General features: G+C 40.0%; 1 protein-coding gene across 6 annotated transcripts in view; it reads left to right on the top strand.

The window, feature by feature from the left end:
* Nucleotides 1-24,423, top strand: part of ELMO1 (engulfment and cell motility 1) — a 311,982-nt gene that overhangs the window by 272,136 nt on the left and 15,423 nt on the right. For all 6 annotated transcript variants that reach the window (XM_030445753.1, XM_030445755.1, XM_030445752.1 and 3 more), the window contains 2 exons: nt 9,646-9,809; nt 15,963-16,075. In XM_030445753.1, coding sequence (XP_030301613.1) covers nt 9,646-9,809; nt 15,963-16,075 — 277 coding nt within the window. The remainder of the gene's footprint in view (nt 1-9,645; nt 9,810-15,962; nt 16,076-24,423) is intronic.

Below are 24,423 nucleotides of genomic sequence, written 5' to 3'. Positions count from 1 at the left end.
GCACTGAGCATTTGTTTTATGCATTCATCAGATAAACCTAATTTGGAGAACTGAACCCAAAAACACATTTTCAGTCTTTCTGGTCATTTTTGTTCGGTAGAAACTTTGGAAGTTTGTTGGGTTTTTTTTGTTTTGTTGGGTATTTCCAATAAAATGGCATGTAAAAAAACCAACCAAACAAAAAGTTGGCATTGGGGTGTTGAATGCCATTTAACTGAAGTCAGTAAAAGGAAAAGCTGGAGCTTTCAACTTCTGCATATCGTGTGAAGTGGTACTTTTAGTAACCAAATAAGAAATTTCACTATTTGAATTGTGGGCCAACCTTTGGAACTGCTGGAGAAACACCTAAGTATTAGCAAAGCTAGGAAAAATAACAGAGTTTTTGTGTACGCAGAGGGGATGAAAAATTTTCATAGGCAAAAATCTCCTTCTCTGTCAAAAAATGTCCATGGAAAAAATGGAAATGTTTCCTTTCTCATATTCCTGAACAGAGACACAGCTCTAGGGCACTGTAAGAATGTTTAAATCAGTTGCTTCCTAAATTATTAGCTTTATTCCATAGAAGCTTTCAGTATTTCAAATTCTGCTCTGTATCAAGGAAGAAGTGATCATCAAAACAATTACTCAAGATGAAAAGTCTGTTTAATCAGGTGGAATTTTTTATCAAAAAAAAACACCAACTGCCAGCGAGAAGAGTACTCTGTGGTTCTGAAACTCCCCGAAACCCACTCTTACTTTCCATCTCTGCCTACAACCTCCATGGTGTCCTTCCACATCAATACCTTACTGATAGCCCATGACCCTGGGCAGCTAACCAACCCCTGCAAGGCAGGTTATTCCCTGGTTATACCTCTGTTTTATTAATATGTCTATCAAAGTTAAGGAAATAAGTTGGTATTAGAGCTGCAGAATTTGCTACTGAAAGCAAGTGAAGTTCATTCACACAGACTTTCAAGGTCTGTCAGATTTGAGATGTTTACAAAGAGGGAATGCATGGAAAAGAAGAGGTAGAGAAGCTGTTCCTATATTGCCTGGTGATTTGTGCTAGCTAATTTGTGATGTGTGTGTCTGTGATTCTTCTGGATAATTAGTGATCTACATTTCTCTTGGTATTAAAAGTCACGACCCTGGTGCACCAGCGGTCCTTCCATTTAGAGATGGAGCTGGAGAGTCCCTGGAGTTGACTGCTGACAGGGAAAGGGACAAAGCGAGCAGGGATACTGGCAGGCTTGGACCATGTGCAATTCCATGTGGCCATTCTTACCTCAAGCAGGATGGGGTTCAGTACCATGGTTTGCACTGGTGGAAGGGCCTGGAGGTCTTTTCAGAAATGCAGCTGGTCAAGCCTTTATTTTGTTTTCATCTCAGCTGAAGGAGATAGGAAGCTATGAAGCTGTAATTCAAAAAGGATTTACATTTTCATCCCTTTGTCAGATGTACTGAGCAATGTTTCTGACCTCTTCCCCTTTCTTTTTTAAATAGTTACTCCCCCACTTTTCCTGTTTTTCTGCCCATTCAAACAGGTTTTTTTATACATTATTAATACCCAAAACTTGAGTTCTTTGAATTTTGCTCTTTCCTTTGGGAAAAAAACTACCTGTTAGACTATAGTTAATTTTAATTTACTGTATGCTATTTAATGTAATTGTGTATTTTAAGGGAAGCAACCCAAATGTATGTTTTTAATCGTTGATAACTCACATATTATTTTCCTTTAGAATTCACAAGCATGTTATTTGACATGTTAATTATTACATTGGTATATGATTAAGGATACAAATATCTCCTAGCTTTTCCTGTCTCCTCACTTAACATTTTGTTGCAGAAGATCAGTACATTTAATCTGTGAAAAGCCCTGGATTAAATGCCACCCACAAGTTATTTTCTGCATCTATTATTTTGCCAAAGGAGGTTGTCAGACATTGGGGGAAAAAATGTAATATTGGCTGACCTAAGACTTCAATTAACTAACAAGAAAGTTTACAAAAAACTGTCATATTAACTTTGCACATCATTTTACTGGGGCAGAAACACTTTGCCACACAGCATTTATTCTTTCTTTGCTTACCTCAAGGCACAAAGCACAAAGAGGAAATAAATTTATTCCTTATTTCCGATGCAAATAGTGTTTTGCAAATGTTAAATGTGGAAAAAATTTCCTGTCTATCAGTCATTCCTGTTTCAGCCCAATGCAATCTGAATAAGTGGTATTTGATGTGTGTTTAGATTAGTATTGTTTTGAATTGGAACCTTGGATTTGAAGCTAGCATCTGGTTCTACTCCTGCAAGAAGCCATTGGGCTGGAAAAACTAGCTATCACTTTGTCTTTTTATCAAAATGGTTGAAGACATGGGTAGTGTCTATATATACTTTGATTATGATTCTAAATCCACATGCATTTCAGGTTTGTAAAGTATATTCTCTGTATATTATGATCAATTTTACCTTTAACTTCTTCAGGCCAGTCTTTAAGGAAGGTTTCCTTTCATTCAGCTGCTTCTCAATTATTATATATATATTATATATAGTATATCTCTCTATATATTATATCTATATTATAGATATGTTATTATCTATATATAATCTAGATATAACATTTTGCCCTTTCTTTTCCCTTTTCCTTGGTTTCCCACCTGTTCCACCGATTAGTCCATGGAACATAAGCTGAAAAAATCAAGAACTTCTCTGAAATGTAAAACACCTGTGGGCCTCACTTCATCTTCAGCCTTTTCTCTCTACATCACTTAACCTTCTGGCTCTCAGGATCTAGTACCAGGTCTTAGTCTCTTCCCTCTTTTCCTCACCAGAGGGCAGACAACTTATATGGGTCCTGAGGCTCTGAATAAGATTTCATATTGAAGAAATCTATTGCTATGCTATTGAGTTTTTAGACACCTGCTACAGACTCATTTGAACACCTTGAGTGGAACTGCAGTCATGTTTCCTCCCTCTCATTTCTAACGTCACATCTGCTAGGTGTGCTCATTTCTTCATGGTAGGTGTTCCCACAAAATGAGAGTCACTGCTAAACTGAATAATTATATTGATTCAGATACCACCTGGAAACAGACTGCTCCAGTTGATCAGAATCACTGCATTGTCTCAAGTGTCTTGTCTGCAGACTGAAATTATCTTGGTTCACACTAAAAAAATATAATCACAAGCAAAAGAGGGGGTTCTTTTTTTTTTTAAAAAAAAAAAATAAAATAAAATAAATAAAGCTAAAACCCCATCAGCACAAACTTTTTTTGCAATGAGTTTTCAATTCTGCAGAAAGTGAAGAGGTAAAATGTATCAGAGCTTATACCTGCTAAATCCTCTGACAGCTGCTTTCTCATCCTGCTGCCTGAAAATGAATCAACTTAATTATTCCTGTGACTATGTACATCCAGACAGCTTAGAGCTGCCTCTTTATCGCTGGCTACAGTAACTGTCCTTGTGCTCTGGAATTGTTAAGAAGATTGAAAACTGGTTTTGGGGTTTTTTTAGATTTGGTTTTTTTTTGTTTTTTGGTTGTGTTTGGTTTTTTTTTTTTTTTGTAGTTCCAGAGTACATAGACTGTAATAGAAGAAACAGTCCAGAATCTTGGAGTCTCTTGGCAATGGTTAGACTGTGCCAGCACTGAGTTTAAATTTACTTGCGTAGGATGGCATGTTTGGATTAATATTCTAAAGTAATGTGGAGTGGAAGCTTGTTGCAGGCTGGGACCAAAAGACTCTTGTAGTGAATTCACAGATTGCAATAGGCAGTAATGGAGAAGGGACCACCATTAAATTATCTTCCAAGGACTTTGAATCTCTCAGAATGACTCTTGTGCGTACTCTGAAAATATAACCATTGATCTAGTAAAGACGATTTATCCTTTGGAACAGTCTAAAAAAATTCTCAAATTACCTGGTATACACATTAAACTTGTGAAGTTTTCATTAAAGGAGTTGACAGGTTGCTTGTAAACTGAAGTAATGTCCTTTCCCTTCAGAATTAGATTTTCTTTATAGCCTCCTTAGTCAGTAAGTGCTGGTCATTAAGAATGGCTTGGCCATTTCATTCTATAACCTTATTTTTGCCTCCTCTGTGTCTTTAACTGAGGGAAATCTCTGTGACTTAAGTGATCAAGCTGGCTCTCAATCACCAAATGATGTTTTCTACTCCACTCTTTACCCTATATAAAGCAAGCTGCTTCTTTTTAGGAGCATTTAAGTAAAAGGAAACTAGGTATAATTTCTTGACCACTAGTTTGCAAAGAGATTACTTTCCTAAAGTTCTGTGTATCTTGCCTTGTTGATTTTTGAATGGTCATGTGGAAAAGGTAATGAATGAAGCCTTACAATTTCTCACATCTCAGGTGCTTCAGATTTGATTGTAGAGAGGGGTCCATGGATATAACACAGTCCAGTGGCAGCTCTTTTAAAATATGCTGCAACAAGGCAGGGCAATCAGGGTATTGCATTATTTGCTTATTTTGAGCCAAACTAGGGATGTACTGAACTAAGCACACCATTGTAACGTGGGCTCAGGATTTATACCTAAGTCTTGTTTCTGCAGAAGGAAATATGGACTGTCAAGATTAATGGCAATTACTCAACATATCACATTGACACAACCACCTGAGCTAGTCACCAAACAGCAATCAGTGTAATGTGTGTCCCAAGATAATTAGAGGTACCACTTAGTGGCTTCTGTCATGGTCTCTGAATGTGTTCTTGCTGCTGTGAGAGGGTCACTACAAGTGCAAGAGCATGCTTATTCAAAAGAAATACTGATATATTTCTGATATATACTGATAAAATACTGATAGGAAATGATGAGAAGGGTTCATCTTCTGTCTGGTGCTGTAGATAGGTTGTTGTGAACAGCCTGTCAGGCTGTTCTGGGGGAACATTCAGACAAGACTGATGCTGTGAGTTCATAGAATGAGTGTGTCTAGTGAGTGGACGGCTCAGACTAAAATTTCCAGAAGCTTGCAGGCATTGGTAGGCATCTGAGATGACAGCCTGTCTTCTCCAGTCAGTACCAAGGACAAACTTTTCATTGGTATGAAGTAACTAGAATAGAGAGGTTTGTGATTTTTATAATTGCAAACAAGCCACTGAAGTGTAGTCAGTGGGAAGTTGCCATTAAGTTCACTCTGATAGACTCCTTTTTCTGACTCTGACAACTTCCTTTTGTTTTGTCCTCTTGTTGTAGAGCCCAGGTGTTCAATCCTCTGCACCATGCTGAAAGGAAGAGGCTGTTTATGTAGGCAAGCAAGAGAAGAAAGTTTAAAAGAGGGGGTAAATGTTGGAAAGGCGTAGTCAGAATCTGATATGACAGAGATGAGGTCAAAGAAGCTAAACACAAAGCTAGACTAAAACAGCTTACCAAAAAAAATGCATTATTTAATGTTGTGGTGATACTGACTGTAGAAGTGGAAGACACATTAAGATTGATACAAATATAGGGAATAAGGTCCTATGTGATTAAACAAACAAAAAAATTACTATTTTTTTCCTTTTCTCTTAGGTTCTTTAGTGTATTTACCCGTCTTATTTGTAATGCAGAACTTGGTACTCCCTTGCTATGCACAAGGTTGTCAGAGGAAAATGACATGATTTAAAGCAAATATGCCCTCTGAAACACTCATTTCTCCATAAGAGTAGCAAAGTATAATGTAATTAAAGCAACTGTCTATGATATTTATGTACAATCACATGGAGTAAGGAACACCCTTAATTTCAGTGTCAGGTCAGACAGATGGGGAGGAAGGGTTGATGCTGTCTCTCAGACAGCAGTAATCAAGGGTTGGCAACTCTGCTTTGGAAATTGAACAGATTAGAAGTTCTTGGCATTGATTCTCAAATGCTTAGGAGACTCAATGCAATCAGCAGCTTTGACATTTTGGCCAGCTAGTTAAATAGTGTTGGCTATAAACATTACAAGGCAAGTGATCACCCCCTCATGTGCTGGGCCTGGGGCATACTCTTCCTGCCTTCTGTCTCAGGAGCAAGGGGAGCCTCTAAACCAAATTGCTCTTTGATGATTTCCTATGAGTAATGTTACAGTTCATAGCAAATAAGAGGAATTTGCATTGTTTGCATGTTAACCACATGAGTGAGTACTAGAGAAGGGAGATGGGTTTATCCAGGATTTTGAAACTAAGCATAAATGACAGTGCCCTAAGCCTACCGAACTTGAACCTCCTTCATAATATTTAATTGAGAATAAGCACTGCTTCAATGATGGTTCGCAGAGCAGACTGAAAAGATCCACAGACATGCAGCTCCATAAAATACAGTATTAATTTGTTTGTCCATTTATTTTGTGGGAAAAATTACTCATAGAAGCAGTTTCCCCACTACGAGTGCCTGAATTTAGGAAACTAAACCTTACATATGTAAGCAAACAAAATGCAGATCTGTGCAGATATTTGAATGAATGCATGAAACTGAAACTGCATTCATGCATAAGCACATTGCAGGAATTTATTTGTTTGCAAATCTAATTTAGCTATGAAAAATCAAGGTGATGTGACAATGATAGTTAATATAGCACTGTAGCATGGTTAGTTTAGCAGTTATGCTATGCCTCTTTTTCTGACCTTGCAGTAATTTCTTTTTTTTTTGATGGCTGGGGAATTTGATCCTATGAGCAGCAATGGGGATTATGTGTTTGCATTAATATACCTGGTTTTGCATTCTTTTGCATGACACTGCAGAAATGAAGGCTGCAGGCAAACTGTAAAACCACAGGTAACGAAGTAGTTTGGCACAACTTCTCAGCAGACCTAAGAAAGCAGAAGTGAAGCCAGTGGCTGAATGTCATGTTAATGTCACACTTCCGTGAGGGTGGAAAGTTAAGCCTGGTTCACTGGGAGCCCAGACAGTAGTGTTGAGAGGTACCAATAGCTGGGGTTTTTTTTCAATGGGCAAGGTTAGTTTCAAGCCTATCCTCTCTTCTCCATTCCTGTTAATAGTACTTTAAAAATTATAATTAATAATGATTAGTCGTAATGAATAATATATAAAATATGAATTAAAAGTAATTAGCAGAAATAAGTAGTCTTTGTCAAGAAGGCAGAAAGAGGAGGACGAGATATTTTTAAACACTGAACTTGTCACTGGGATTCTCTGCTTCGTTTTTTCCCACTATTCCTTTGGGGAGATTTCCTTTATTATATTTCATAATCCCTTCTAGGTATTGAGCAAAGACTCAGTGAAATCAGAAGGAGCTTGCCACTCACCCTCTTGGGCACAATCCATTAATGTTCAGGTGTTACAGTTGTTTGTCCTCCTGGCTTGTTGTTTCCAAGGTGTGGCAGCATGTTCTTACTCAGGCTGGTGGGGTCCAGTGGGTGCACCCTGAATACAGCCCAGGAGGTGTCAATCCCTCTGAGCAGCCAGATGGCAGTCAGGAGTTTGTCTTTCAGATGGAGAAGTAGCTGCTTTCCTGCTTGTAGACCAGCTAAGGAACTCTTCACAGAGGGATTTAATTGCACATGGCCACCATCTGTATATGAAAAAAGTGTATGCAGGTGTAAAGTGTAGAATTCAATATTGCTTTTTACCACCAAGCTAAGTTTTAGAAGACTTCCTGAAATACATAACAACGTACCTGTTAGATTTGTAGGAGTGAATGGAGCTGAGCTCAGCTTCTCTGGGTGAGGTTTGCAAGATTCACCAAGAGTAGAATCTTAACTGCAAGGATGCATCCAAAGCAAGGCCCCAGCCAAGTGAGTGGGGGTAGGCTGCCTCATCCTGGGATCAGAATATGGCAAAAGCATTTCATAGAATCATAGAATTGGCTGGGTTGGAAGGGACCTCAGAGATCATCAAGTCCAACCCTTGATCCACTACCGTTGCAGTCACTAGACCATGGCACTGAGTGCCATTTGCTGCCTACCTGAGCCAACACCTTTGGGAGAAGCATCTTGCTCCTCTTGAAGTAGGTTTCTGGGATGGACATTGTCCCTGCAGTAAGGAAAGAGATTATCTTCAGTTCTTTATTGCTTCATTTCATTGCTGGACGCAGCTAAAATAGGTGCTTAGATCACATCTGAGAAAGAAGTTACATCCCAGCAAGCTAAAGTAGAAAACATAGTGCGGAGAAGTTATAATATTGAGGCGACACATGTGAAGCAATGAAATATTCATGTAAAAAGAGAAATTCTCAGAATTATTAAGGAACCTCTGAGTGGCTAAGCTTCTATTTTAAGATACACCATGAAAATTAAAGATTAGAGGTAAATTAACAGTGCAGAAAAAAAAAATTTGTCCTCGATTTGTGTTGCTGTGTATTTCTGTCACACCCACTTTGATGCCAGGGATGTTGTCATATCCTACTGTATTTTAGTGGTTGGTTTTGGGAGGGATGGGTCTTTCTATGTCTGATAAATTCTGGGTTTCAGTCAACTTAAGTATGGCTTCATATACATTTTTCAGTGTGTGATTTGCACCAGCACCAAGGAAATGAGTCTAGGATTGCAGAGACAGTAATCTGTGATATGTATCTATTTCAACTAGAGCCAAGCAATTCCCCTTAGTTAACTCTGTCTCAGCAGTTTTCTTCTGATAAATTAATTAATATGCAGATAGATGTCTGTTGCCCAGCCATCCTTCATTCTTATTTTTTGGTTTGCATTGTTTATGGCATTGCTTCAAAAGCAATGTTCTAATATGCTTGGAAATTTGATCTCCCTCTCCTGAATAATGGTCTTTTAGCACGTTCTCTTTCATTCACTGTATGGCCATAATATACCTGCAGGGTAAGGGTCTCTCAGAACCACAGCATGGCTGAGGTTGGAAAGAACCTCTGGAGATTGTCTGGTCCAGCCCCCCTGCTAGAGCCCAGGACCCTCTCCAAGGATGGAAACTCCACAACTTCCCTGGGCAAGCTGTGTCAGTGCTCAGTCACATTCACTGTGAAAAATCTTTCCTGATGTTCAGAGGGAACCTCCTGTGTTTCGGTGTGTGCCTGTTGCTTCTGGATATAGAAAATAAGGGAAGCAAGGGGCCACAGTTAACAGCTTTGTGCTACTGACTTCTGGTCCGGTGAGCAGGTCTAAGACCCAGCAGGAGAGCTGTAAGAAAAGCTCTGCAGTCTCTCTTGTGGGCAGTTAGATTGGCCCTAGGGGCTTGTGCACACTGCCTGGGTTGAGCTGGCAGAAGTCAGGATGTCTATCTTCACTCTCAGTCAGCTCCCTGGGATTTTATTCTGCTTTTATAAGTCTGGTGTTGGATGTGTGCCTCTCTCTGACATGATGGGAGCATCATCTCAGCTCAGAAGTGCAGAAGAACCACACTGCTGCTGCTGGCACACAAACCAGTTACAGAGCAGGACTTAAAATCCTGTAACCAGCAATTGCAATTTATCTGCAATAATAGATTAGCCAAGCAATAGATGGCACCCTTCCCACCCACCCACCCACCCACCCACTCCCCCCCAAAAACCCAAAATTTTCTTGTTGCAGAGCAGGTGAGCTTTTGTTTTAAGCTGTGATGCCCTGTCAGATGTTGGTTTATTTTCTGGTTGTGCTACTGAAAAATTGTCTTGAGGCAACATAGTGCTTATCATTGTCTATACCTAGCAACCTTACTGAGACCCAGAAATGAAACAAAACCACAGAAAGTTTTAACACAGGTTTTTTTTTCCCTTCCTTGTCAACTGCAGGTAATGCAGGTAGTGAAAGAACAGATAATGAGAGCTCTCACTACCAAGCCTAGCTCTCTGGATCAGTTCAAGAGCAAGCTTCAGAGTCTCAGTTACACAGAAATACTGAAAATTCGACAGTCTGAAAGAATGAACCAGGAAGATTTCCAGTCTCGTCCGATTCTGTAAGTACTGTCTTCTCTCCCCACTCAATTTTGCATGGAAGGATTAGCAAGTGTGAATGACCTTTGTGAGCTCTTCTGGGGTAACCCAAGGAGGAAAGCTGCCCAGGGAGCTGTGCTCAAAAGCAGTAGTGCAGCAGCTGCTTGAAGTACATTATGTTTTCCTCTGCTGGGAATCATAACTTCTTTGAGTACAGTTAAACCAGATTCAGCAAATCCCTACAGATTCTTACATGATTTATTCATATAAAACAATGCTTTGACATTTCCCACAATTTGCATGATTGTGAGCCTTGTTTTGGTGCTGATAGTGCCTTTAAAAAACACAACAAAAAAACCCCAAACAAACATACAAAAAATGCAAAACAACAAGCAAAACAAACACCATGACTTTGTCTCCGGTCCAATGGCCTTTAAAAATTCCAAATGTCACTTCTTTGAGTGAGACCCCAAGAAGTCCAGAAGAAGAAGAGCCAATAAACACTGACTCCACAAAACACTGGTGTTGTGTATGGTTGTTTATGGAATTATCTGTGGTGTTAATGACAAGTAGTTGCTTGTTTGTAACAGATAACATTCTGGCAGGTAGCCAACGGGATTCTTATTTCCTTGCTGTCTACTGTGAATTATCAAATGCTAATATCTCCATCATAGCTCCTTCCTATTTCTCAGAATACCCCTTGTTCTGGTGTCTGAAAACTGGAGGCCATACTTGGTTCTGAACCAAGTCTGGGCTTGTGGCTGAACTGGTAGCACAGGATAGATGCAGACTCTGTGGTGCACAGGTGATATGCTGAGAATAACAGAAAGCTTTGGAGATCAGCAGAGGAATGGCACAGACTCCAGAAGCACCAGCTGAAATGTCATGAAATCCTGACCATGTTTCAAGTGGAATGGCTCATGATTTCCAAAGGCAAAGGTGTAGAGAAAAAATTGGATCAGAGCATTTCAAGGTTTAGAAGCAGGATGTTCATTTTGATTTGTTTCTAAAGGACACATATCTAAGTACAAGGTGTCAGGGCACATTTCTTCACGTGCAATGCAGAAGCATAAACTAAGCAGTATTATACACTTAAATTTTAATCATACCAACGTGGATCAAAGGGGGAATGGTTCTTTTATGTTTTCAGTGTATTAGAAGGTAGGACCTAATGCCCAACTAGAACTGATATCACTCATATTAATGCATCATTTAACAAGCTACAAATAGTTCCAGTCAGTTTTGCATTATTATGCTGCTCAGAAAACCTCTGCCAGTCCCCTGCAATGTTTAGTGGTTCAAAGCCACTGAGTACTGCTAAGCTAATTGACAGGAAGCTGAACATGAGCCATCAGTGTGCCCAGGTAGCCAAGAAGGCCAATGGCATCCTGGCCTGTATCAGGAACAGCGTGGCCAGCAGGTCCAGGGAAGAGATTCTGCCCCTGTACTCAGCGCTGGTGAGGCCACACCTCGAGTACTGTGTCCAGTTCTGGGCCCCTCAGTTTAGGAAGGAGATTGAGGTCCTGGAGCAGGTCCAAAGGAGGGCAGGTGAAGGGACCTGCACAGACCCTATGAGGAGAGGCTGAGGGAGCTGGGGCTGTTCAGCCTGGAGAAGAGGCGGCTCAGGGGAGACCTCATCACTCTCTACAACTCCCTGAAAGGAGGGTGTAGCCGGGGGGGGTTGGGCTCTTTTGCCAGAAGACTTTCAACAAGACAAGAGGGCACGGTCTCAAGTTGTGCCAGGGGAAGTTTAGGTTGGACATTAGAAAGAATTTCTTTATGGAGAGGGTGATCAGGCATTGGAATGGGCTGCCCTGGGAAGTAGTGGATTCTCCATCCCTGGGGATATTTAAAAAGAGACTGGATGTGGCACTCAGTGCCATGGTCTGGTAACCGCAGCAGTAGTGGATCAAGGGTTGGACTTGATGATCTCTGAGGTCCCTTCCAACCCAGCCAATTCTATGATTCTATTCTATGATTCTAAGCTTGTCACCAAAGCTTCTTGCTTTCCTGGGAATCAACTGTTTTAAAGGCTGATGCAGGTCAACTATTTATATTCACTTGTACAATCACCTAGCCTTGTGAAACTTCCCAGTGCCCTTTGCAAGATCTTTATTTCCAGTATCAGTCCGGCTAGTTGCTGCCACAGTGTGGAGTTTCCTTCTCCATCATGGAATGAGTGACACAGCCAACATAAATAGTTAAAAGCAACTGAAGTGTTACCTGAGACTCATTTCAGACTCAGGACAAAGGCTAAGCCTAAGGGCTCTAAAGGCTAAGTAAATCAATACAGTGTTTAAGCAATCACTACTGCGTTTGCAGAGATTTAACTCTATGCATTTGCATTTTGATTGCATCCATGATCACTTATTCTTGACTGTCAAAAGAAATGTTTCTTTCATTTTACCCTTTGATTTGATTCCCTGGGCTGATGAAGTCTCTCAAATTGCATAGATGACACAATTGATAGAAGTACAGAATCATGGCCTCATTGTAGGGAAAAAGACTGTAAGTGAAGAGAGCAATCGTGACTCTGCTGTATATTTCAAAGCCTTGCAGATATGCTGAAAGAGATTGTGTATGACAGTGACTGTAAAGGCAGCAGGGCTTGTTTAATTCTGCATGAGAATATGGCAATCAGGTGATGTTTTTTCCAGCTTTTAACATGATAGGAGTCTTTCTTCTGTTGTTCATTGTATGAAGCACTGAAGTTTTGAGTTTTCAGTCTGATGGATTAGAGAAGCTTCAGTTAGTTGGATTTGAACATAACCTGGAAAGTGTTGCCTTAGATTTTGATAACTACAGCAACCGTGTTTTGCAGGGGTTAGTTGTTTCTCTTGTATGGGCATTGTTGTATAATGTGAGAGGAAGTTTTTTAAATAGGAAAAATAAAATGTCCTTCAGAACAGAATCCATTCAAGATTCTGGTATCACTGTTGATCACCCACACTGCTCAATGAAACATTAAAGTATCACACCACTCAATGAAACATTAAAATATCACTGGTTCATTTTGAGTGGCTGTAGAAGAAAATGTTTAGGAATCCTATGGGACTGTAGAGGTCCAGAAATCTCCTTGACATATTAAATGGCAACAGAGATGGGTTAATACTGGATAAAGATCTGACATCCAAGTGGAGGCTTGCTGGTTAAAGGAGAGTTAATGTCAGCTCGGGAGCCATTGCTAGTTAATATCTGTGAAAATCAGCAAGATAAAGGGAAATGGAGGTACGTGGATGTTTTTCAACTTTTTATCTTACAGATTTGTCTGCAGTGTTAGCAAGAGTCACTAATGCTGGCTCTGAATGTGTGAAGTGATTAGTAGAGGGCATAGCTACAAGCCAGAAAGATAAAAGGACAAAATACATGAAAGTACTTCTGTGGTAATAATTCTGTTGCAATTTTTCTGTTTCTGTAACAAATTGTGTTGTAATGACTTAAGTGTCTGTAATATGCCCTATCCTTGAAGGAAAACAGCTAACAAGAAAGTCTTAACTAGATCATGAAAGTTAAAGCTGGGGAGAGACATAATTGCTGCTGAAGAAGAACTAGTATATTGAATGTTTTAATCTAATGATTTTCAGATTTGTTGACAATTCAGGTCTAGTATTTTAAAGCAAATAGTTGATGTCAGTATTACCTATAGTGGTGAGACCACTGAGATCAGAAAATTAGAGATCATATATATATGTGTGTGGTTCTCTCAACCCTTTTGTCTTAACATACCACTAAATTTTGACATTCCTAACACAGGAACACAGTCAGAAACTAATAACAACTTTAAAAGGCACTGTCTCCTTCAACTTTCTGAGTTTTTTCTCTATCTCTTCACAATGCATAAGCTGTTAAGCCAATGTCATCTGAAGTGGTGGTTTCATTGTTCTGGACCATTTCTGTCACCTGAAGTGGTGGAACAGAAACTTTGACAGTGAGGAGCACTAAGTGGCAGGGTCACTTTGCAAAAATGTATCTGAAGTCATGCCCTCTGAAGAAGAGCTGAAAACCACACAAGTGGTGACCAAGTGCTGGCATGAGCTGCTTGAGGTCACTAGGTGCAGGTCACCATGGCAAGGGATGGATGGACTTATGAGATATCACTAAAGACCAAATTTACTGAAGATTCTTTTTCCAAGGAGTAACCTTGGAGTAACTACAACCTCTGTATGTTCAAGTATGGGGACTGTAAAACAGAAGAGAGTGCTGCCTCTGAGTTTCATGGCTGTGGGAACAAATGTGTGTACCTATGTGGGGGGACTCCAGAACATCAGAAAAGGGAAAAGTTTCTCTTATTTCGTACCTCTCTCCCTCTGGTGGAAAGTCTGCCTTGGACAGGAAAGTACTGTTGAGAGGATTACCTGTGTCTTTTTGGATTGGTTAAAAATCCTTCTTTTCCTTCCATTTGGAAGGGCAGATATGACTTTAGAGGACAGAAAAGAGAATACCATGAGCAAGCAGCCAAGTGTTATTGTGCTGGGTGACCCATTTGTTTTTGTTTTTTTCAGTGTTGTATTACAACTACGGTGTTATGATGTCTTCAACACTTACTTAATGATAACCATTGAATTTCTGAATTAAACTACCTAAATATCACACTGATGTTTATACCAGTCCTGAATGTTTGAAATCAGTCCAGCTGGAGATTTTATCTGCAGCCTGGACTGCTTGGTAATCCACACTGTGTTTTAACTCTGTTCTTGGCCCCTACTCTCAGCTCTGACCTGAGGAACAGGGAAGATGATCAGCTTAGTAAAGAAAGAGCATTTATTCAAGCACAAAATTCTTTTAATCAAAGTATTTAACCACTCATCACATTCATATCTTAGCGCACAATGAGAAAACAACAGTGCTTGAAAATTACCCTGAAGGACTGATGATACATTTCCAAATGTGGCCTGTTTCTATAGTTACAATGCTTCCTTGATTTTTGACCAGCTAGATTTTCTCAGCTTGTAAGTATGCAGTGAGTGTCAAGAACTCCAGCCATTTTATTAATACTGGGGGGAAAGATGGTACTTTTGTTTAAAGGCCTGAAATTCTAGCAGAGGACTCGGTGGAGGTCTGGCAGATCAAATGTGCAGGATCCAAATAAATGTGGCAATTAGCAGACACTGAGCTGAAGAGAGAAGAGAGAATTTTTTGTTGTCTCTATGGGATACCATGGCTTTTCTCCCTGTTGATAATGATTGCTGGAACATACTGCCAGACAGAATGATTTTTGATATTACCTAATTTGTACAGCAATGCAAAATCATGGTTCTGAGACACTTCATATTTTATAAATCCTATACAAATCTGGTTATTTTTTAATCTCACTAGGCTTGCTGTCGAGTTGATGTTGAAACCTGTCTTTTATGTATTCTTAATGAATCTAAGTGAGGATATAACTGATGAATTCAGACATCTGTGAATCCATGTGATGGTGTATGAAATCAAACTTTAAATACTTTGTGCATATGCTTTCTGCCTTGTTCTTGACATGTTGAACTCTTATCAAAGTAAAATGTAGAAAATAGATTTTCTGAAGGATATGAAAGATTTTTTCTAAATTCACTGTGGGTTTCTGCACTCCCAGGCAAGGGTAAATTTTAATACTTGAGCAATCCCTAGCCATGGGTTAGTCTTCCACAAAATAGTTGTAATAATGAATTAACTCAATGGCATGGACTTAGGAGTAAGTATATAACACTGCTCTTATTTTAGCTCATTGGCATTGTTTACTCTCTTTTATTGTTGTTCCAAAATGTGTTTTAGCCTGGTTGTGTTGTCCTAAATAATAGTGCTAGTAAAATATAACAGCGAGGGATCAGGCAACAAAAGATGACAGAAGCCCATAGTGCTCCAGTGATGAAAGAGCATTATTTGTCACAGAAAAACCTTGCTGATACTTTATTGCAAGTGTTATTTTTAGATGAGTAAAGAAACAAATAAGTGACTTGCCTGAGTCATCCACTGATGTCTTAGCAGGGAGAGGTCTGCAACAGAGATATCCTTCCTGACTCCCATCCTTTGTTATAAGAAAAAGGTCTTTTTTTTTTCTGGAACAGTCTAGATTCTGGACCTGTGACTGTTGTGCCCTTCAAACTCCTTGCAGGAAACATTTTGTGAGATTCTGTCTCTGAGGAAGGAAGATGGTCTCTGCTTGAATTTGACAAGTGCCTACTTTTTCTCTTCCCAAGGGAACTAAAAGAGAAGATTCAGCCTGAGATCTTAGAACTGATCAAGCAACAACGTCTCAATCGACTTGTGGAGGGCACCTGCTTTAGGAAACTCAACAGTCGGCGACGGCAAGGTACAGCTCAGGCTGCCTGGTCTGGCTTTTATTGTCACTTTTGTCTAAAAGCTGAGATGAGGAATACTGCTTTTACTTGCAAGATCCTTGGTTGTAGTGCCATGCTGACTGCTTTTACTAGGGAGCATCTGAAAGCATCTGAAACCACAGCTGGTTTAGGATTTCCTGTGTTACCCTGGAACTGGTTTTGGTTTTATCACAATGATCATGTGAAACAAGTCCAGTATTTGACAAAAATCACAACTAGCAGCCTTGCATTCTAAACTGAGTATTCTGATTTCTGCCTGGTTCTCCAGGCTTCTTGTTCTTCTCCTAATAAAATCTCTGCCACTGCAGGAATAGCACATTAAACATGGTGTAGCCAGAGTCTGAATCTCTCAAGCTTGGACCACCTTGATATATGTCATGAGGTCATTCTGCACCCTTTTTTCTATTATTACCTGTCCTTGGTTTTTGTCTTATTATATTACCATATACATTAAGTCTATTATGATGTTGAAATATCTTAAAAAAAGCACTTTGGTCAGTAATGTGTGTACCTTCAAATGAATACTTGATTGACATGAGAAGATTATTTTCCCAGTTGTATTAGTCATTGCTCAATGCTAGATTTTATACAATGCTCAATGCTCATTTTATGCAGTCAAACTCTCTATGGTTCATTTCCCCTAGGAGAGGCACACTTCTTTCTCCAGACAAAATAACAGGGACATTGTGTGAATTCAACAGATTAGTTAGAAGTTGTATTCAAAATTTTTTCCTTTAAAACCCTTGTTTCATCAGGATACAGATTGTCATTTGTTTTCTGCTGTAAACGCAATACAAATTAGAAAGGTACAAAAGCTATGAGTAAGAATTGGCAAAGATCAATATTTGAGACCTTTAGATCAACTGAGGAAAACTGCTTTCTTCACAGAGAGAAGTATTCCTGCAATGCCTCCTTCCTTAGAAAAAAAGGAGGCAATTCTCCTTAATGTAGGGGGATTATTTGGGAAAATTTCAAAGCCTTTATAAGAGGGCTTACTTGAAGAAAAATGTGGTGCAGATTTATATCCTTTCTGTCAAGCGTATAAATGCCTATGAAGCCCACTGCAAAGAGTTTAGGGAAAGAGCATTAATATTCCTTTGTGACTTTTTTTATAGATTTCATAGGGAGACATGATACATTTTTTCCCTTCAGCAGCATATACACACAGTGAAAGTAGCTAAATAAATGCATAGAGTGGTTTGGCTATCAGTAGTGGGGGCTGTTTATTTTACTCCTCCCAAATGACTGAAATTCTAGAGAAGGAGTAGAGTTTTTGGCAAATGTTCTTCTCTTGGCAATTCTCCAAGAGGAAGATTGACTGTTTATGATATCTTAAGCTGTTGTTAGTTCATGATTTATAGGATCAAAAGCCTCAGGGGGTATAAATTGGTTCAATTTGTATGAATGAGAGTTCAAAAAAATATTTAAAAAAAAAATCAATGTAATCTTCCGGTCCACAGTTGAGGAGCTTGATGTGTGTCATGCCTTGGAGTGAACTCTCTAGGCCACCAGATTAATTGCTTTGATGTCATATTTAAACAGGGCCAAAAAAGTTCACAGTTCTTTGGAACCAAACAAAACATGTGACCATGCCTCAAAGAACTCAATATTCTCTGAAATATATTTGGTTTTGTCATTTTGCCATTTAGAAGGATGTGTTTCCACATGCCCTTGAGCTGCTTATATTTTGTGTTAGACTCCCTGCTGTATTCCTTGGAACAGAATTTTTAATTGTCCCCCTAGAGAGAGGGACCAGACACAACCATTGCAGAAGATGATGATGATGCATGAGGCCACCAGGACTAAACTCAGTAAGATCTAACGTTTTGCAGTCCAATGAACCAGCAAAGTACAGTTTGTAAACACCATACTATAAGCTATAGTATATATAGCTATATAAATATAGCTATTTGACCTACAAGCTCTTGGACTGAGATGCTTTTTTAAGTATGTACAGTGCCTGGCACAGTTCAAATACCAAATAATGGCATCTGGCACAAAGCAGAAGCAGCTCTCTTCAAATCAGCCTTTATCCTTCAGGGTGTCCTCTACCCCAAGTAGAGCAAGCTTTAAGACCAGGACAGTCATCATGTGAAGAACTAGGAGGTGTAATAAAGTGACTGGAGGACCAGAGGTTAAACATCAGGTCAGTCTTCCAGACAATACCTCTGAACATCCTGATTAAAATAGTATAAGGTGTAGTGTAACAAGGCAACCAGGTGCCCCTAATTGCCAGGGAGTGGGCATGAGCTTGTGTTAAGCCCACCTGTGCCTAATTAGGGCAGGCCCCCACTGCACATGAGCAGGACCAGGGGGCCAATTAAAGGTGAGTCCTGAAGCACAGGCTCAGCTCAGTCCTGAGCATGCCTGCAGAGAGGTCAGTCACTCTCAGAGCACTGTATTACCTTCATTGCGCCACTAGCGCTCATCACCCTCAGGGTGAGGCTCTGAGGAGTCTTAGAACCCGAGGCCTTGGCATTGCAGTACTGGGTCTTAGCCGGCTGCACCACCAGAGCCTCACCTTGAGGGCTAGGAGCGCGAGTGGCGCAATGAAGGTAATACAATGCTCCAAGAGTGACTGACCTCTCTGCAGACATGCTCAGGACTGAGCTGAGCCTGTGCTTCAGGCCTCACCTTTTATTGGCCCCCTAATCCTGCTCATGCACAGTGGGGGCCTGCCCTAATCAGGCACAGGTGGGCTTAACACAAGCTCATGCCCACTCCCTGGCAATTAGGGGCACCTGGTTGCCTTGTTACACTACAATAAGGTGCAAATTGCTGAGTGTGTCTTTTGGCAGCCTTAGCCCACATCCCATCTCTTCTCCCACAACACACCCATGGGTACTTGTGCCCTGTGCTCTCTGGGGCTTCAGGAGCCCTGTCACCTGCCCACTCCTCCAACTGAATTCACTTGCCATGGAGCATTATCCAGGCCCTTAAAAGTCTGATGTCCATCCAGGCAGCTATGGAGCTGAAACAGAAATGGTGAGTGCTGTGAGGCATCACGTTTTGCCTGCTAATGTAGCAACTTACTGGTAAGAGTAATAAGATTAGGAATGTGGTTTAGTATATGTTAGTACATATACTGATTCTTTTACCTTTCCTATTATTCTTTCTTTTCCCTTGAGACAATCCTGAAACAAATGTCACAAATCTAGAGGTTGTAGATCAAGAACTTGAACATGTCCTACACAGGAATAGCTAAAAGCATTAAATTGCCCATTTAGAGAAAATAATTAACAGGCATTATCCCATGATAAAGACTCCAGAGCAAATTTCTGTTAGGACTGTAGTTTGGACATGTGGTAGGACACGCATGGTTAGTTATAGTAAATTGAAAATGTGAACTTATAAAAATATGAGCAGGGACTTTACAGCCTCATATGGTCTTTTGAGAACAGGTGAAACACTTTCAAATATAGTTGGCACTGGAAAGCCTTCAATCCAGCAGGTGATTCATTGGGGGCAGGCTGAAGATTAATCTGTGCAATATCTGAAGTAAGATCTCCATCTTTTGTGTTTCAGCACTGGATTATTATATCAGCAGGGTCTCTCTGTAGCCAGAATACAGAAATGTCAGTGTTGTCCCAGCAAGATCCTTAACACTTTCAAAGAATTGATGGCCTTTCCCTTACAGAGTTTCATAGGAAAACTGCAGCACCAACTTCTGTTTTTATTAAGCACTCTTAATCAGTTAGAAATGAAGCAGCAAAATCTAGCCTGCCCTTTTGGTCATTTTTCAGCAGTAGATCATGAAGCTCTGCAAAGCCCCACTTTGTTCCTAGACCATGGACATCAGCTGACATACAGACCTCTTCGGATTTCTCCTTCCTTAGATAATTCCTAAAAGAAAGAAGATTGAAGCAGAAGCCTGCAAAGCACTTTACAGCTCTAGAAGTTGTTATTTCCAGTAGAGCTAAGTAGCAGATAAAGGCATTTTATTGAGGATAATAGATACTTCTTATGCTGTCATCCAGTACATTTGTAGTTTATGTTGCTGGGTGCACTCCTGGAAATAAATTCCCCTTCTAGCTTTATAGAGATTATACTAAAATTGCATGTTATTGAAGTGGGTTTGCAGCCAAAGTTTCTTGATCAGTAATTTTTGGAAAGGAAGAAATGCCTAGTGATACACATCGAATTAAAAACACAAGGCACCATGGAAGTGAAAATTAACATTAAAACAAGAAAACAAGTGAAGGCAGGTTTTCCATCTCTTGCTAGGATAAGTAACCCACACTTCTGAACAAGAACACACACTTAGTCTTTTTTTCTCTGTTTACAAGCCTCTTTGATACTGCTACTTCATCCCACCCTCCTTAGTCTTATAAAAATAATATTCTGTGAGTGTGTGATTTGCTGAGAGGATCTGGATAACCAAATATGCCTCCAGCATTGCCACAGGTCAGTTATTCACCAGTCAGGGCCTTCTGGCTGTCATTTAAGCATTTAAGACCAGTTAGAGTGAAAGTGTCACTACAGTTGTATTAGAGAAAGACAACACAGTGAAAGAAAAAAAGGTGAATCCACATACATATATCTAAAATTTACACAGCTACATGTGTTTTCAGTGCTATATTTAAATACGTGTTGCTGTTGCTAAATCAGTGAGGAAGATTTTCTTTGAACAAAATACTTCTTTAATAATCTGGAACATATCTTGAGATAAAATATATACTCTCAGACTTTTTTGGCAGTGCATATCTGAGCTATTTCCCCTCCCAGATTCTAACTATAGAGCACTGCTGTACTAACCACACCATTTCTTTACTTGGGACAGCGTTGTTAAGGGCATATGAGTCATTGATTATTAACACACTTGAAAATACACTGTGAATGGCCAAGCACTCTGTAGCCCATCATCAAAACATTCTGTGCTGTATTTGGTCACAATTTTGAATATTACTCTTCTAGCCAAACTGTAGCTGATTTGTTATTGAGGTGTTTTTTTTAACCTTGTCTATAATCTTTAACAATGTGCTGCAATATATTTAACCCACTGGCTGCTCTAGCAATTATCTGAACATCAGAACTATTTGTTTGAAACATTTTCAAGTTAAAAGCTGAAATGATTCATTCTACTTCCAAAAAAAAAAAATCTCCAGCACCTTAATTTCTTTGCATCAATGGTCTGTGAGCTACAAGACATAAGGACTCACTCACTGGAAAGTAGAAAAGATTTAGTGTCTGAAAATTGCCATGAAATCACAAGCCCATATCATCTCTGAAGACTCTGCTTTGCAACTGCCTTCCCTACAGCAGCTTGCTCTGAGGAGCTTTAGAGAAGCAGGAGTAGTAAAACTGAACACAAAATAAGAGCTGGAGCTCATAGAAGGGACTTAGGCTTTGGGGTAAATTCATGGGGCCTAAAGTGACTGGGCCTAAAACTAAACCAGGCTCCACTCCTTCCTGACCAGGCAATTGCCCCATTCCAGCTGTGAGCATACACCTGGATCTACCAGCTGGGGGGTACAAGGACTACTGAGAAATGCCTGTCCTATCTTTAAAGCCTTGTGACACTTTGACTCTGTAGACTTGGATTTAAGAGCTCTGGAGTGTTTGGACAGTAGTTCTTTGCTTTATAATCACCAATTTCTAATCATGCTTATTTTTAATCAGTTTATACCTGAGAGTAAATGCTGGCTGCTTCCCGTGTGCTGCTCTGCAACTGAGATTTCTTCACCCTTTCTTTCAGTGGAAACAATTTCATAGACATTTTATTTTGAATGCATGATTATTTTATACACTACTTTCCCAGTAATACTGTGTTCAGTAAAATAACATGTTTAAAACTGCTTTGCTCCAAGGCAGAGCTCACATAAGTAGGATGTTGCCCAGTAAACTGTTCTTCACATCATGTAGATCTGAAAAAAAACCCAAACCAAACAACACTCCAGCTGATAAGACTTAGGTGGTTGCAGAAGCAAGGGTTACCTCCCATCACTGACATGCTGATCACCCTCCTCAGCCTGGCTGATGCAGTCATTTAGTGGCTGCAGTAAGGAAACCTTGTTAGTTCCATTTGTAGGTTTCATTTAAGGGCTTTCCCCTTGACAGCAAGGCTGTGGCATGATGGCAGCTTTTAGTGAGCCCCCAGGAGAATTGTGCCAGACGTGCTTCAAGCTACAGTCTAGGGCTGTTAGTTCTTTAATTAACCTTGGGTTATGGGGAATTTCTGTAAAAGGCTCCACAAGTCTTCAGAGCTAGGGTTTCTTCCCATAAAGCCACCCCTTCCTAAAAATGTAGAAAGACATTTTTGCAGAGGGGTTTTCTCTTTTTTGTTATTAGAGCAGGGCATTGAAACAGGACCAAGGTTAGTAAAACCCCTAGGATTTTAACAAGAGCCAAACTTTTTGTTGTTGTTGCTAACACCACCAGCCCCGTTTGTGATAAATAAAAAGGAATTAATGGTATTTTTTTTCCAGTTACACCAACTTCCTGGTCAGGTCATTGGCAAGGCAATGAGGCCATGTTGGCTTTTATTAGGAAAAAAATTACTGTTTTAATCTTAAAGTTGGAAAGGTATATTCCTTTGTACAGCCTAATAAGCAAGGTTGCAATTAAAGCTTGACATGGAAAAAAGCTTGACTCCTGCTACAGTTAATAGAGAGAGACTTGTTCTTAGGTAGACAAGGGACATTTGAGTTGACTCTCAGATTCAACAGGGTATATTTTTCAAGCATTGGGTTTTGATATGGTTCTGGTAGAATTTCCTGCAAAAGGTAGGAATCTCCTAAAGTTTCACATGCATCCTTCTGAGATACACAAACTGTCCAACAAGCTGATTGTGTATGTGTTCTTCAGATCAGAGTCTACTCAATGAGGTGCTTGCTCGAGTTTCAGATCTCTCTACAAAAGTGGGTTTTTGCTCCTGACTCTGCACTGTGCAACATTGTATGTACTGCTTGCAGTCCAGAGATCCTTGTATTTCAGCATATCTTTTTTGTATGCATCACAGAATCATAATCTCAGGCTCTTTGCCATAAATCTTCCAGTATTGTGCATGCCTGTAAAGAAGATAACCAGAATCTTGTCCGCTGGCTTTTTTGAACCTGTGTTAGCAATTTGTAGGGTCTTTTGAAACCTTTCTGTACAAAGGATTGCTCACTCAGAAAACGCTTTGAAGTGTGTGGGGTTTTACCCCAAGCATTTTTACCTAACATGACAGAGAATTTTAAAAGGGCATGTGGAAGCCCACTTTTGGAAGCTCAATTCAAAACTGAATTGCCCTTCTCTGTGCTGTGTTGCACTGCATTTTTCATGGCTGGCCAAGAGACTGGAGAGTGTCCTTTAGAAGAAGTTGGGTCCATAAAGCCAACATTTTACTAACAGAGCCAAGAAGCCCTTCCTTTGCTAAAACCCCAAGCAGGCTCACATACACTGGCTCTGGTGGTTCTACAACTCCTTTCCCATTTTATATGTACTGTGGTTCCATTCACTCCTGCAGCACCATGGGGCTCTGTCAATGCTGATGTTCCCCTTAAATTGTCCCTTAGGCTGCTGCAGGGCACAGCATCAGCACCACCAGCAGCAAGCAAAGCACAGAGCCTGAAAAGCCCCCTGCCCACCCCTCCCAGCCCCTCACTGGCATTTTATAACATGCTCTGAGCTTCAGGAGGTTCATAGCCTGGATGTGACAAGATCGTATTTTTGACAGCTTTACATCATGTGCTCTGTTTATTAAATAAAAAGTGTTCTTACAAGGAAGGGTAACCTCATTCTTGCCATTTCAGAATGGGAATTGGCAAGCACCACCCTTGCATGCAAGACAGTGTGGTGGCCCAGCACTGCAAAGGCGATGTTCTTCTCAGGATCAGATTTTAATAAATACTGTTAAGGGGAATTAAAGCCTGTGAGGCAGGAAGTGGCAGCAGATATAAATATACATCTGCTAGAAAGGGCTAAAATGCAAACTGGAGTGTCACTGCATGGTCAGTCATATATTTGTGAGCATGCAAAGCACCGAGTTATCTGCAGGACGAGGGAGTTAATGTCTGCTTTTTAAAACCTGGCGTGTTTGTTATGTCCAGTCCCTTCATAAATATGGGGGTGTTCTCCCATGTCTATAAAAAGACGTGAGTCATAATTTTTCATAAAGTATGGGATATTTCAAATGTATCAGTTGTGACTGTCCCACACAAGACAGCTGGCAGGGCTTAATTTTCACATAGTGAGTGCTAAAAATGAAGCTTTTATGGGGACATTAAAGTTGTCCTCTCAAACCAGAGGTTACTTTGCCAGTCTTCAGTCCACAAGGATATATCATATCATGCAAAACTAAGTTTGCTAGTGTTTATTTTTTGATCCAGTGTCAATAATA

This window comes from Calypte anna, chromosome 2 (assembly GCF_003957555.1).
Source record: "Calypte anna isolate BGI_N300 chromosome 2, bCalAnn1_v1.p, whole genome shotgun sequence".
Lineage (NCBI taxonomy): Eukaryota > Metazoa > Chordata > Aves > Apodiformes > Trochilidae > Calypte > Calypte anna.
Note: the sequence above shows the minus strand (reverse complement) of the source record. Positions and strands in the feature narration are given on the sequence as shown.